This window comes from Mustela erminea, chromosome 14 (assembly GCF_009829155.1).
Source record: "Mustela erminea isolate mMusErm1 chromosome 14, mMusErm1.Pri, whole genome shotgun sequence".
Taxonomy (NCBI): Eukaryota; Metazoa; Chordata; class Mammalia; order Carnivora; family Mustelidae; genus Mustela; species Mustela erminea.
Genome location: NC_045627.1, coordinates 69,736,433 through 69,751,425, shown reverse-complemented (window position 1 = coordinate 69,751,425; position 14,993 = coordinate 69,736,433). Strand labels below are relative to the sequence as shown.

The window sequence follows — 14,993 nt, the reverse complement described above, 5'->3', positions numbered from 1 at the left end:
TGGTGAACTCCATCTCCTCGCGAACTGCTGTTGAAGAGCCCGCGGCAGGTCGTCCGTCGGATTTGCATCTGACCCCACTCAGCCCTGGCACTCGGCTTCCCGCTATTTTCCACAAATTATTATCTGCACCTGCAACTCTGTGGGAGAACGAAATGGATTGCTTCTTATCCCCGCCCCACTGTGCACCTGCGGGGGAGGTAGACGGGTACCTAAGGGCCTGAGGTATGAGCATATGCAGTCATTCCTCCTCCTGGAAATCGTGTTGAGCTTCCATGAAACTCGTCATGTGCACTTGCAGCATGAAGTGCACAGCATGAGAGCGAGCTACCAGGGTAGCTAGCCTCATACGTCTCTTGAAGGAAGTTGCAGGAGCACGAGCCTTACTTGGGACTCTAACCAAATGGAAGAGAGTCCAGACTTAGAGCCAGCTGATTTCCGAGGCATCTCATCCTCTGGGCATCTCTGTTTCTCACACTTACAATTGTTTGTTTTTTGTTTTTTTTTGTGTGTGTGTGTTTTTTTGTTTTGTTTTTGTTTTTGTTTTTTTCTAAAAGGTGTTTTCTTGAGAAATCTAGGAAGAAGAGGGGTATGTTCTGTAAAGTTTCTTTTGCTTGTGTAGGAATGTATCTTGTTTGAACTCTTCTCTGGAGCTCCTGTTCCCCTTCATTCTCTCTCTCATCTGACCACCCGCCTCCAAAGACTCGCTGAGAATGGTGGACTGACCCTCTGTGGCTGTCTGGTGTCACTGAGTCAGTGGTCTGAAGGCTGTGTGACTTAGCACTTGGCTAAGTGCGAAGTGCTTAGGGAGACCAGTCTTTTTATTAGAGAGAGCACAGGGGAGTGGGACACCTGGGGGCTCACTCAGTTAAGGGTCTGGTTTCAGCTCAGATCATGATCTTGGAGCAGGGCACCTGCTTCTCCCTGTCCCTTTGCCCCTCCCCTGGCTCAGCCCCGTGCCCTCCCCACCCCCCGCAAATAAATAAAATCTTAAAAAAAAAATCCAGAGAAGTGGAGAAATTAAAAAACAAAAAACAAGTTTTTAATTTTAGCTCTGATATCCATTGTATCTATTATTTATAGACAAAGTAATTTAGGACTAGAAGGATCATGTAAATGAGCCAAAGTGACACAATCTATAATGCCCATTTCACAAGGTGTTTGAGAGAACATTCAAGACAGGACATGCAACATACTTGACTCCTAGTAAATGGTCAGTAAGTGATAAATACATTCTGGATACGTTTGTAGCCATCTCGAAATAGGAAGAGGATATACGGAAATGCAATATGGGAGTTTAAGCTTGTGAAAGTCTATTTGGTACGGTGAAGGGCACACTTTGGAAGCAAGTGGCTGGCGAGAGTAAGAGGATGATGACCGCATGAGGTTATACAAAATGGAGAAGACAACGAGGACAGGAAGAAATGGGAGGAATGCACACGACGGTCAACACAGGAGTGGGGGAGCCCCGTCTGAGTTTTCGTGTGCACTTGCAGCATGAAGTGCACAGCATGAGAGCGAGCTACCGGGCTAGCTAGCCTCGTACGTCTGTTGAAGGAAGTTGCAGGAGCATGAGCCTTACTTGGGACTCTAACCAAACAAGTGCCACACCAGGCGTAGAAGAATGAGTGTCTGTGTCGGAGCGGATATTCTTACCCTGATTTAAAATGTGAGGTAACAAAATCTACATATAAAACTGAGCCAGGTGTTGAGATGCTGAGAAGTGGGCTCCCATCGGAAACCTGTGGTTTTCATCCTCCAAGGGTTCTTTGACCTTTCTTTCTGACACAGTCCCTTCCAAGAGAGGGCATTCAGGCCCCAGCACGGAGAAGTGACTTGCCCGAGGTGAGACAACTCTTCAAGAGAACGAGATGCTACTTGGGTTTCTGCAAGGAGCTCAAGCCTGTGGCCCCCGACTCTGTGCACCGCCCCCTCCCCGCCACCACAGACGTGGATTGGAAGCCGCTTTGCTTCCGTGGGTCCCAGACAACCAAGGCTGTTGCACCAGGAAGTGAATGAGAAATGTTTTGTTTTGAGTTTTTGTGTCTTTTTTTTTTTTCTTCTTTTAACTTCTGATGCAGTTGAGAGGGAGCCGGTTCAAACCAGTTTAAGCAAAAACAGTGAAGCTAGGAGCTTATTTTATGGAGAGGTCCAAGGATACAGTTCAAGCATGGGTTCCTTCACTGAATTCAGAGCCACTCAAAAATGCCACCAAATACTCCCCTCGCTCCCCCTTTCTCCATCTCTCCTCTTTGTTTCTCCATGGGGAGTCTGCTTGAGAATGAAGCCAGTGGGCAGGAAGGCAGAGATGGCCACAGGTGGCCCCTGCTTCTGTGTAGCTGGCCTGTCAGCCACATCTGGAAATCAGTGCCTCTCTCTCCCAAGAGCAACACAAGAACTCCCGTGGACAGTTCTCGCTGGCCCGGCCTGGGAGAAGTGAGCATCTCTTACCTCGTCCCTGTGGTCAGGGGGACAAAGTGCTGGCTCCAACCACTCAGATGTTTTATGGGCTTCCTGGATCATGGATTCAGGAATCCTCTCCAGAATCAAGTGGACAGAGAGTGGAGAAGGACATGATTCCTCACAGGAAAAAACAGGGAGAGAGAAGTAACACCAGGCTGACAAAAGCAGCTGATTCCCTTTGTAATAAATTCCACAGAAACTTTAAAGGGATGCAGAGCAGAACTAAACAGCAGGAAGAGATCCTTCCTGCCACTGTGCCCCCCACCTCAGGCCCTCCCCAAGGTCTGCACTCCAAATCCCAGCTGGAACTTGGGAGGGGCTGACCTTATCCCTGTCTTGATGCTCTGCTCCTTTCTTGTAAGCATACTACACAAAACCCCCAGTGGGGGAAGAAGTGGGACCCCGGCCAGATGGGCCCAGGGAAACCTGCAAAGGGAAGGCCCCGGCAAAGGGCTCTTGGCTCTCCTCCCTTAGCCTTCCTAGGGCAGCAGCCATGCTGGCTCAGATCAAGCTATCTTGTCTGTGAAATAAATTGAAAATTCCTCACAGTGAGAAGTACTTGACCCTGTTATCGGGCTAACGTGGGCAGGGTTAATCAAGTGACCTCTGTCTTGGAGGGTTCCACCAGTCTTTACTGCAGATCCCTGGGGGGCGAGAAAAGGCTCGCTTGCCCTTAGCTGGCCTCATCAGGAAGAGCACATCCTGCTGCCCCAGCAGCTCAGGTATGGAGCAACGGCCCCCCGCCCCCGCCTGCACTCCCTCGCTCCTCTCTGAGTCCTCAGAGGGGAACAGATTTGTATCTGGCTGTCCCGGAGGGAGGAAAGACCATCATGTTCTATCGAGATTGTTTGTGACACTGCGCTGGAGAGATAGGGAGCCTACATGTTGTCTTGCAGGATCCTTAAAGGGCATGAAACATTTAAAAAGAAACAAGATAATTGTAGAAAAAAATGTCAACCACCAACACTGAATTTCCTCCTTGGCTGTTTCTGTTACCATATACCTTTGATCAGTGGAAAATCCAAAATCCAGAGAAAGGAAAGGTGCCTCGGCAGCATTTTAAGGAATTCGTTTAAATGGTAGCATTTAAAGATTCATTATGAACTGTAATCGATCATCTCAGACTATTACCCATATAATCTACCCTGTCCAGATTTTTTAACATGGGGAGTTCGATTATAGAAATACCCTGGAGTTCCCAAGGAAGACGATTAAAATAGGAAACTATAAATGGAAGGTGATCAGGTAAAAGTTGGACTGGAAGGAATACGGCCAAGGGAAACAAACTTAGAGCTGGTGATGGGGAATACCAGGAAGGAAATACGTACAACCCAGGTGTTTCTTCATTATATCACCCAGGAAACTTCTCAGGCACTTTAATCGAGATGGTTCTCTGCTGCTAACAATGAAAGGAATTGGGTAAGCTAGTGTTAGGAAGAATGAGCGTTTGGTTCCCTTGCCAGCTTCGTGATTTTATCCAAAAATTACGTTGTATGAATTGGAAAAGTTCCTCCTTTGTTGAATCCGAAAGGAAGATTCTTCAGCTGCTGTTTCAAAGGCCCTTAATAATATAATAGGATCAGGAGTGACGAGGTGGGTTAGCTCCAAGGTCATTACAGGCAAATATCTCTGAACATGGCACCAGAATGCTATTTACGTTCAGTAGGGTTTGCATACCTCCCGCCAGCTTCAGAGATAAATGTTAGCATTCTGGCTTTGTGCAACTTTATCATTGGGAAGTCTGCCAAAGACCATTTCGCATCTATGGTTTCACCTTGTACCAGTTGTTTGGCTTATATGTTTTGTAAATTTACCTATTGCTCTGTTCTTAAACTTACCGGTTTTTGTGTTTCAATATTTAACGTGTTTCATTCTTATACCCTGAGAGTGTTTTCTCCTATTGGTTACATTAAACATTGATTCAGCATTAAATTTGCTCCTTGTTGGCAGCCATCACTGCTGTGGACTATTTCCAGTTCATTTCCTGCTGGATACATGGTAGGCGGGTACCCGTGTGCCTCTTCTGTGGGAAGAACCATGTGACTAATTGTGGCCAATGAGTTGGGAACGGAAGTGATTTGTTTCCTTGCAAGGGGAAGTATTCAAATGCTGGTTATCAACCCTGGAGGGCTCCTTTTCCCTCCTGTGGTGCTGTGGACAGAAACATTGGAGGGCACAGCTCCTCCAGCCTGTATCCCTGTGTGATCTTAATGAACACGGCACCACCGTCCTCCTGTGGTGGGTGTGAAGTGTGACGCAGAAATAGACCTTCATTGTTGGAACCCTCTGAGCCTTTAACCCTGTTACTCCAGCCTAACCTAGCCTATTCTGATGTCCGTACTTATATTTTATATTTTGTGAATGCCCCAGTATTAGGTGTTTTCCCTGTAGCAGCTCCCTCCCACTACTCCGTGCGGATGGTAACTTTCCGAGTGTTTTTATTGCATCCCCACTGTCTTTTTAACTGGTACTTCAAGGGAAGTGTGGGCTACCCTGGAGTCCCAAGCAGAGTCCACCAGTGGGCAGATACCAAGGCTAATATGTTGTTTCTTTGGTCGTGATTGTTTAGAAAGAGAATAGAAAATGGACTACGTAGGAGAGCAGCAGGAGAGGGCTAACGGCACAAAGGGTACGTGCAGTTTGCTAAGACAACACACTTTCCCTGGCCGGAGAAAGAAAAATAAATATATTGAACCGGCTTCAACAAGTTCGGTGTCCCCGGAGTCACACGTTCTCCCTCTTAGTCTCTATCATGCAAGGTTCTGTTCTCCCCACGTAGGCTACAGTCACCTGCTCTCCAGATCCCAGTTTATGCCCCCCTTTCACAGCCAAAGTCTCTCCCAACAGTACAGACTCTATTGATTCCTGAGCACAATACGGCAGTCCAGTGGAGAGGGCTGGCAATTGCCTGTTGGCGCAGCTCGTACTGGGCAGCTGTCCTGGGACTGGGGTGATGAGTGCTCCTCAAAGACGAATAAGAGATGGCAGCATAATTAATGAAATGCTGCTGTGGTGGTGTTTTTTTTTTTTTCTTTAATTTCTGAAACCAGCTTAGCCAGCCCTCTTCCCACATCTCTCTTGCTCTCTCCTTTTGTCAGCTGGTTCAAGGAAAATGTTTTTAACAAAATGCCCCAGCATTAGGAATCAAACAAAACTGAAGTCTGGTGTCAGCTCTTCAAATATTAACTGGGTAAACTTAAATGGGTCCTGTAAGCTCCATGGTCCTTCCCATGGAGACACCAGCACTAACACCTAAGACATTCTCTGTTAGAAAAATACTGAGACATAGGCAGCTTTGCCAATAAAAAAGTGTTCAGTGCAGATATATTATGTATATGGTATATATACTTGGGTATATTTTATGTATAATATATAACAACTCATGATCTGATGGAAAATACAAAATAAACAATTCTTCAAATGGCTTGAAAAACATTTAAAATTGTAAAAGTCTGTCAACAATTTTGTACTCATTTATTTGAGTAGAGAATTACACGGTTCTAATTGAGATTATTCTTGTATGCGATGTACATTTCATTTAATTTTGTTTCTGTGCGTAATTTCTTCCCCATAGATACGTGTTCTTTATTGCGTGTCCTTTCATGCAAGTTAAATACATGAAACATACTTCCTGCTACCAGATTATCTTGGCATAGCCTGCTTAGTTTTGTACATGATACAGATAAATCCAATGAAGCAATGTTATAAACCCAAAACAAATCCTGGAAGTTAATTATTTTCACAAAGAATTCTCCCAGAGATTATAAATTAGAAATATGTTGTTCTGATGAACGCTTTCTTCTGGTTTAGTTATTTGTACCTCTCACTTGAGGAAAAAGCATCCTCAGGAATAAGAAGTAAATATCACATCAACTGGTTTAAAGAGAGAAGTCTTTCTCTTGTGAATACATATTTCCCTCTTGCCCACATGATGGACTCTGCAAAGCAGTGCAGTTCATAAATTACTTCTGAGAAGTCTTTCCCATTTGAGTTAAAATATTCCTCTGCAAATATAAATATAGATATATACACATATATATGCATATGTATGTAAATGTGTACATTTCACACACACATACATGCACACACACACACACACACACACACACACACACACACATATTCCTGGGTGTGTGTCTGTTTCATTAGCAAAAACCTTGCTGAATGACCTCTACCAAAAATCCTGCCAGATTCCCATAAATTTACTTACCAAGTAAATTATAAGGTAGAATACAAGTCTATACATTGCAACACTTTAGAGATCACACAGGGAAAGTGTTCTGCACAGTCTGTGTTAGAAATCTATTCCTGTAAACCTGGAGCATTCCAGAAGATTCCCAGGGCCCAGGAAAAAGAGTAATATAGAGCCTACTATAGAGGAGAAAGTTGTTTTCACCGTAAGTGTATCACAACCTTGTTTTTCTGCATGGTTTGCCAAGTGAAAGCATTTGAGATGCTGAGTTTGCACAGGATCCCAGGTGCTGGACCGCGGGTCACCGAAAGTCGTCCCAAGTTCCTGTGGTTAAGCAAAGTTCATCTGCAGGGCAGCTCAGTTCCATTACCCATCGGGGGTCTGCCAAGGACTCTGCTTCAAAACAAAGCCATCAGGCCCTGCTTAATTGATAAAAGGATCAATCGAAGGTGTCATTTTGGCTACTCAGTAGGCTGAGTGAAACTTGACACATTTTTATAGAAGGAAAAAAAAAGATTGTTAAAAAGCATCTAATTAGACCTAAATAGCATATTAAGTAAAATATTAAGTTGATTAGAATATTAAAAATAAAGTAAGATAAAAATAATAGGAGTGTGGTTTTCCCTGAAATTGTTTTCAATTTCAATTTCAATTGCTTTTCAGAAATTGTTCAGAAGGATAAGAAAATGGGGCTGGATTTTCTACTTCAAACAAGTGAACAGAACAGAGTTTTACCTTTTCTGTCAAACCTACCTTTATGCTGTTACTACCCAAATATGGTTCTTTGCCCTTTGTTGAGGTTCACTATTTCAAGGCCCAGAATCCCATAGGTCTGCCCAGTACACACGGGTGTCCGCCTGGGGAGTAGGTTAGCTGATGTCCATAAGCAGGGAACAAGGATCGGCCAATGCATCACTTAGGTTGTGCCTACAGTTCCTTCCAACTGTATAATTTATTATTTTAGTGGAACTATATTTGCAGTTCAGCAAGTATTCATAAAGTGTCTATTCTGTGAAAAACCACACAGTACAGTCAGGGGAAGGGGAAGGAGACGGTGGAGTCCACCATCAAGAAGTAAAATAAATGCATACAGACCTCCCCAGAATGGATAAATTGTACATAATTACTTCTTTTAAGTCTTTGTGTATAATAAATGCTCTTTCAAAAAAAAACTGGGGGTGAGTTTTCTAGGATAACACAGGATAGTTTTTTTAAGAGCAGAAATGTTTGCATTTACTAAGAGTGTATCCTGTTTTGTAGCAATTAGGATGTAAACTCGGGTCATGCTTTAAAAATCACTGTGTGCGCATATTCCAGAATAAAATCTCAAACTCACACAAGACTCATTTCTAGAATTCACAGGTATCAGGTTAGGCTGCCTTGGTAAGTGCAGTAAATATTTCGCAGCCTATTTGTTTACCGGAAGGACTAGCACGTTTGGAGGCGCTCACTGTAACCTTTCTTCTTTCAGATATCAGAACTGCTGATCCACAAGCTCAACCAGAACTCGGTGCACTTTGAGCTGAAGCCCGGGGTCCAAATCCTTGTCCATGCAGCCCACTTAACATCAGGTCAGTCTCCATCCAGGTCCCTGCTTCTCGCACGTGGCTCTCACAAGGGGGATCCCAGTCTGCTTTTTCAGCACAGATGAAATGATGGCACTGCTAATGAGAAATAAGGATGCCCCTCTTTGGAGGTTCCCTTGCTTCAGGTTTTTGCCCTCATGGGGACCCAGAAGACAGCAGCATAAGGAGACTTTCCTACTTAGTCACTGGCCAAAACTGTCAGGCAATCACCTAAATACTTGCTCCTTATCAACAGGAATCTTGAAAATAAAGTTAAACTTACAATAACTTTTTTCCCCGATCTTTTGGCAAAACCTTAATTTCAGTTATTTATGTTATAAAGAATTTTCTTTATTTGAGTTTTGGGATAGTGAGTAGGAATAACTGGAACTTAAGCACTGCACAGGACCATAACCAAGATAAACCCTGAGTGGGTCATGTATGATCTTAGGATCATTAATCTTCTATCTTTTCGTGGCTACGTAGAAATCTCAGTGATAATTCAGATAATTCCAAGTGTATAGAAATAGATACTATTGTGTTACATTAATACTAAATTAACAGTATTTATTGAGTACTTATTCAGAGTATAGTTCTGGCGCTGCATGGTATACAGAGGCTAACAGGAAATGGTCTTTATCCTCAAAAAACATAATCTGAATGGAGTGTGGTGTCGTCTGGTGGTCACAGTCGTGGTGGTGTGGTGGGGGGCAGGAAATGGGCAATGGTGGGGTATCTCAATAAGTACAATAAATAAATGCTTATATAGAGAGGCAATACAGTTCAGCACTTAGATTTTTGCAATTCTGCAGCCAGATCATTGGTTTCAGTCTTAGTTCCCTCACTTGCCCTATAGACCTTGAGAAGAGACAACTTCTCAAAGGCTTCAAAATGGCACCAACACCTATGTCTATGAGGTTGTGCAAGGGTGAAGTTAATTCAGTCAGTGCACTTAGAGTAGTGCCTGGCACATAGTCAACTATTGTTTTCCTTCTATTTTTTTTATTTTATTATTAACAATCAAAATTGTATAGGAAATTTGAAAACTGGAGATTCCGGGGGTGTGCCTAGGTGTAGAGGAAGACCAAGTAGGTTGGCTGCTGGCCTCTTTTCTGTTTCTTTTCTGTTTGGATCATATCTCCTCTCTCTCTCTCTCTCTCTCTCTTTAATTAGGGTTTCATTAAATACTTTGTTTAGAGAAAATCCCACTGCCTTAAAACCAAAAATAAATGTTTAAAAGTCACTGTTGTGACCACAGGATGGCAGAGGAGCATGGAAGTATGCCAGGCTGCACTTTGTACTTAGTTTGGTGGGCTCTGGGAAGTCATCAGGGTGTTTGAGTGGCGGGGGGACCGACTTAGAGTGTCCCTTGAGGAAGGTGACTCTTAAGAGCTGAGAGGATTGAGGAGGGCTGGTCTTGTATTCTCTAGGCTGCCATCCTAAGTCATCTATTGAACAGGCATTTGGAGTGCCTCCCCACTCTGAGCCAAGCGACGTTCTCAGCATAGGATAGGGTCTGTGCCTTCACGAAGCTTCCGTCACTGGGGAAGGCTAGTTGGGGAACAAAGTAATAAACGCAACTTTCTGAGTTGTACTGCTGGTGAACATGCCATAAAGAGAAGGAGAAAATGTGAGAACATAGAGAATTATGCAAGACCTGTGAGAGCAACCTTTAAGCCTAAGGCATGAAAGAAAGCTGCCAAGTTATCTCAGGGCATTTGATGATCTAGGTTCGCTGTTTCCTACCAAAAGGTTGACCTTCAGTCTTTGGTGGACATTGGAGACACATGGCAATTACACAGGGCAGGTTGTACTGGAAAACAAAGTTCAAAAGCATCCGCTGTAGTCATCCTGATAGCCAAGCCACTGACAGATTTTTCAAATGAGTGGCAAGTAACAACTTGAAATTGTTTTAAATAGATCTACTGATTAATTTAATTAGACAGCCCAGCCTGTTTAGGTGGCAGACTGAACCTTATCAGCCTCTCCTCCAATAGCTGGAGCTACTTGTTCCATTTCATTCCAGAGGTTAAAAACATCTGAGCCTGATGTTCCATACTGAATTTTGGATTTGCAGGGATGTGGCCAACTATCCCATCCTTTGTAGTCAAAATTTGCTTTACAGCTAGACAGCTTCTATGTGAACGCTATCTTTAGGCAACATATTTGCTATGGATTAGCTTGATTTATTAGAAAAAACTCCCTTACTGTTTACCAGGAAAGGGGACCATCCTAGGTTAAATTAAATAGAGAACTAACCCTACCCATCCAGCTCTAGGCCACCTGCATTTCCTACCTTAGCTTCCTCCCATACCCCCATATTTATCTTCTGTTATTTTATGTGCCTGATTTTTATTTAACTGTTTTTCACATCACATGCCAGAAATGGTTCAGAATATCTTGCTGAATTTGGAACCTTATTTTCAATGTTACTTAAGGAAGCTTTCCTGTAGTGGCGCCTGGTAGAGCTGGGATCAGACTTAAAAAAAAAAAAAAAAATAGGGATCAAAAAACTGGTAATTAGCTAAAACTTGTTTAGCCAGGGCTTGGCCAGGGAAACAGATACAGGAAAGGCCCGTAAAGCCATCTATGTGGGATTCATAGTTCCCCGTGGGAAGGAAAGTCCATTCCTGGTAACCATGAACGGTTAATTTCACCAATGTAAGTTCCAGATGGCAAGGTTGGGAAGATCTGGAAAACTTCTCCAATTAATGTTCACGGTTCATTCCATCACTGGGAACTTGGGGAACAGGACTCAGATCTCCGGGAAGAAGAGGGTGGCCCGAAGAAGGTATGTTAACTGGGAACTCATGTAAACACACTGATATTTGAAGAGTTCCCACAATGGAGATCCGTATGATGAAAGATTATCGAGAGACTAAAATTAAAAAATAGTTTGAGGCAAAACCCCAGTGACTATGCATTTGGGAGAAAGGGAGAAGTCTTTTGACTTCCAACCATTGTGCATTGTTCAAGGTTCTTCTCTGTCAGATTGGATAGTAGGACTTTATGGCAGGATAATTCCAAACCTTGATCAGCTGGTATTATTGATGATGATACTGATCAGTATCATTGATCAGTATCATGACTGGCTCGTAGAGTACAGATGGACTTATATGTGAATAATCAGCTCCAGTTTGACGAGTAAAGGGAGAGGACATCAAGGGCTGAGGGAATAATGGAAGAGGAAACTTGGGCTGTGTTGAGTGTTGCCATGTTCTTCACAAGAGCAGTAGAGTTGGTCATACCCACAGGTGCAGCATCGCTCTCAGCCTGACTGTCACTACAAAAGACAAGGCTTATGTGAAGATGGGCTCTCTTCAGTGCCTCTGGTGAAGAGGGAAGCATGTGAGGGATCTGGTTCCCTGGGAATGCCCCTAAGTTGGCCCTAGCCATCAGGAGAGTGCCTTAAGTCAGCCTTGGCCATCTGATTGTTGTAAACTATTTGAACAGAGTAGTAGATTGGGTCTACCAAGACACTGGGGGAAATTCTCTCACACTTAGAAAAAATGGCACACTGGGTCGGAGATAGTGGATTGAGACACTTGCCACACTTTCTCTGATTAAGTTAAAAAAAGCACACTCCTTTGGCTAGGAAGAGAAGGATGAAGATATGTGGGGAAAAGAGGAAACAGTGAGGAAGAATATTTGATGCCGAACTTCTACCTCACTCCTTTTCCCTTCTTTTCATATCTCCTACAGGCAGGAGGACATAAAAATTAAAAAAAAAAAAAAAAAAAAGGAAAAGGACCACTGTTTGCAACATTTCATGTCTCATAAGCAGGATTGCTAATACCTTCCCAGGGACCATTACAGCCGCTGCTGCATCCCATTAATTGCCCAGCAGATGTTCGGCAGCCTTCTTTTTAAAAATGTTTGAGCCAGAGTGTGTTGCTAGTGAGAGAGGCAGTGCATAATTTGTTTTGTCTCCAAGGAGAAAGAGCTGTCTTCTTTCAGGAATTTACTGGCCTTATTTTGTTTTTCAAATTCAGTTCCCTGTTTGCTTTTATGGGAGCACTAGGTAAGCACTTCTCGGTCTGGACGTCATGAGAGACTGGATGTAGGCTGTTCGCCCACGTTCTACCTGGGAATTCGTTAGCTTTGGTGTCTACACGGATCTCAACTTGGAACCAGTCCTTGTTTTGTTCTTCGTGATTCCATGCTTCTCCCTTTCTCTTCAGTTCCTCCTGAGAGCTTGCCCACTCAACAACGATGTTTCTGAAATTCTCTTTGTGGAAAAGAGGGATTTGAAATTATGTATGACTAGGGTGAGAATGAGAAGCCCTTAAGGAGAAGTTGAGGGAGGGCTGGGACCTGCATAAGCTCTTTTCGGCTTTGGGGACCTGAAAGCATCCGTGTTTAGCAGACAAAGATCATGACGTTACACAGCCCAGAGAGAGGGGAACAGGAGTAGAAATCGATCAAGCCAGGCCCTTGACTAGAAAGCTGGTGTTCTGACTGAAGTGTACCTTTCCTCATGCTGTTCCCAAGCGAAATACTCTTCCCCCATCCACCACCTCTCTCCATCTCTTGTCTCTTTGTATTTTAAGGGTCAGCTCAGGGCCAGCATTTGCGTGGTGTCTTTCTAGAGACTTTACTAGAAAAAAAACCACTTTTACTACTTTTACTCTTCTTACCATCTATCTCTTCTCGGAGCCCACATGGATTTTTAAAACCTATATTTGTCTGAGGATGATGATGGTAACCATTGTACCTCGTAGAGAACACACATGTCTCCGGTGCTCAGTAACTGCGACTTTTGTAAGTAATTAGGTGTGTCGTCAGATATATTCAAAATCCCATTCCCTCCGTTAACCTTTAGGTTCAGTTTGCTCAATTGCGAACCTGCTCCCTGACATGCTGCTTCTTACCAAACAACTGGTGAGGGGAGACTTGGCTTCATGTACCCAACAAGCATCTGAGGAAAATGCATCTCATGTTTCTCTTACAACAGGAATCCCTTCAGGAAGTGGGATAGTTGTTTGTATGCACATTGTGGGAAATGAGCAGGTTGAAGAAAAATTAGAGTTCTGTATCTCGGAATAAGAGAACCTAGAGATGCAGTGAGAAGGAGAGCTATTCCTGAAGGACCCTGTGGCAAGTCTGTGTTTCAGCCTTCATCTCCTTGCTTTGGTCACTGGCGGGAGTGTTTCCCCACATGGAAGAACAGCCTCACTAATGGCGGAGCTCAGGGTCAACACCTTCAATTGCACTCTCCTGACCTTATCAAACCAGACCTTTTTTACATCTTTTGTGACATCTCCCTGGAGCTCTCTCTCATCTATGCCTTTACCCTGGCCTTCAATTTTTTAATTTGTAATATTTTTGTTTATCTATACTCTTCCACACTTTAAGAGCTATGATGTCACCCTAGGGAGAGTTTCTCCAGTAAGAATCGCAGGATGCCTTCACATCTAATGCAGAGCATTTGATCTCTGCAGGTACTTATGGAAAAACAAACCTAAGCTGTTAAGAAAATACCCTCAAAATGCCAATAGTTTTCTCATTGCCCCTAGTAACTTGGAATTTACTCAAGGCTGACGTCTGTTTCCAGTTTATCATCTCTTCTTCACAGGCTTCTGTGCCTCACTTTGCAATTACGCCTTCACTCACTCCACACTGGCTCGACCTGAGGCACAAAAATGAATTGCACGAAACTTTACTAATTCTAAATAAAGAGGAAGGAGAATATTCCATGCAGAAAGCTCAAGAAAGATGAGCCTTTATGTTGAATCTGAATTTTCCAAGGAAAGAGAAAATAACCATGCCACGTTGAGGCCTTGAGGGACTATGTTGAGCAGAGGCAAAGCAAGGTGACATGTGATTTCTGTACAAAGTGATACACAGTTTGACATGGTTTGGGGTGTCTAGAGATAGATCCTTAAATACTCCTAATTGGTGTATCTCCTGAAGGTGAAAGTATGAGCAGAAGAAAGAGAGAGGGATAAATTCAGGAAGTCAAATCTGCCATTATTTGATACTCCATTCATATTATAAATGGTTTCTCATCGTCCACACAGACTAGTGAGACAACCCTCATTACTGCATTCTTGAAATTACCAAGAATGTTGAATATGGAAAAGAAAAGAAGGGGCAGATGGAAGGGATTTTTAAATAATAAGTTTGGGCAACAGTCAATAATTCTTTCTCTCTTTAACGAAGTATCAGTGCATTTTATAAGACCTTTTCAACCCAAGAGGGAAGAAGAGATGGTAATTTATCTGATAGCGATGGAGACTAGAAGTAGGAGCCCCTTTTTTTGGTTGCCACAGATTAGTGGTTCGTGTTGGGTTTGACGTCATCAAGCGTAGGAGTGGAAAACCCCATCTGGAGGCTGGAAATAAGAGGTTGAAACTCAGGTGAGCCCAGGAGCAGACTAGACATTCAACTCAGAGCTTTGATTTGCCACCTTTTAGCAGGTTCCTGGGTAGAAGGGATCTGCTGACAATGGATAGATCAAAGCCCTGATTCTGGTACAAATCTCCCAAGCTACTTCACACCCTGTATCTTTGGTGCTGTGAGGATCCATGGTCCTGAGTAAATTCGGTGTTTATATTTGAGAGTGAAAGTAGAGGAAAGCAACTTAAAAATGTGTCAGTTCTTTCAAGGTAGAAGAGATGAGCCTCTGCACAAGAATGCAAATTACTCAGCCAGCAAGCAAGGGGTAACACTGACATCTTATTTAGAACACAACATCTAACCAGATTGATTCATACTCAATTACAAACAACAGGACTATGGGGATGATTTGCATTTCCCTGGAGTGATTTATTGGA

At 43.3% G+C, this 14,993-nt stretch overlaps 1 protein-coding gene across 5 annotated transcripts in view; it reads left to right on the top strand.

Moving 5' to 3' along the window:
• Window positions 1-14,993, top strand: part of SORCS1 (sortilin related VPS10 domain containing receptor 1) — a 507,304-nt gene that overhangs the window by 477,835 nt on the left and 14,476 nt on the right. For all 5 annotated transcript variants that reach the window (XM_032312692.1, XM_032312691.1, XM_032312688.1 and 2 more), the window contains exon 24: window positions 8,124-8,223. In XM_032312692.1, coding sequence (XP_032168583.1) covers window positions 8,124-8,223 — 100 coding nt within the window. The remainder of the gene's footprint in view (window positions 1-8,123; window positions 8,224-14,993) is intronic.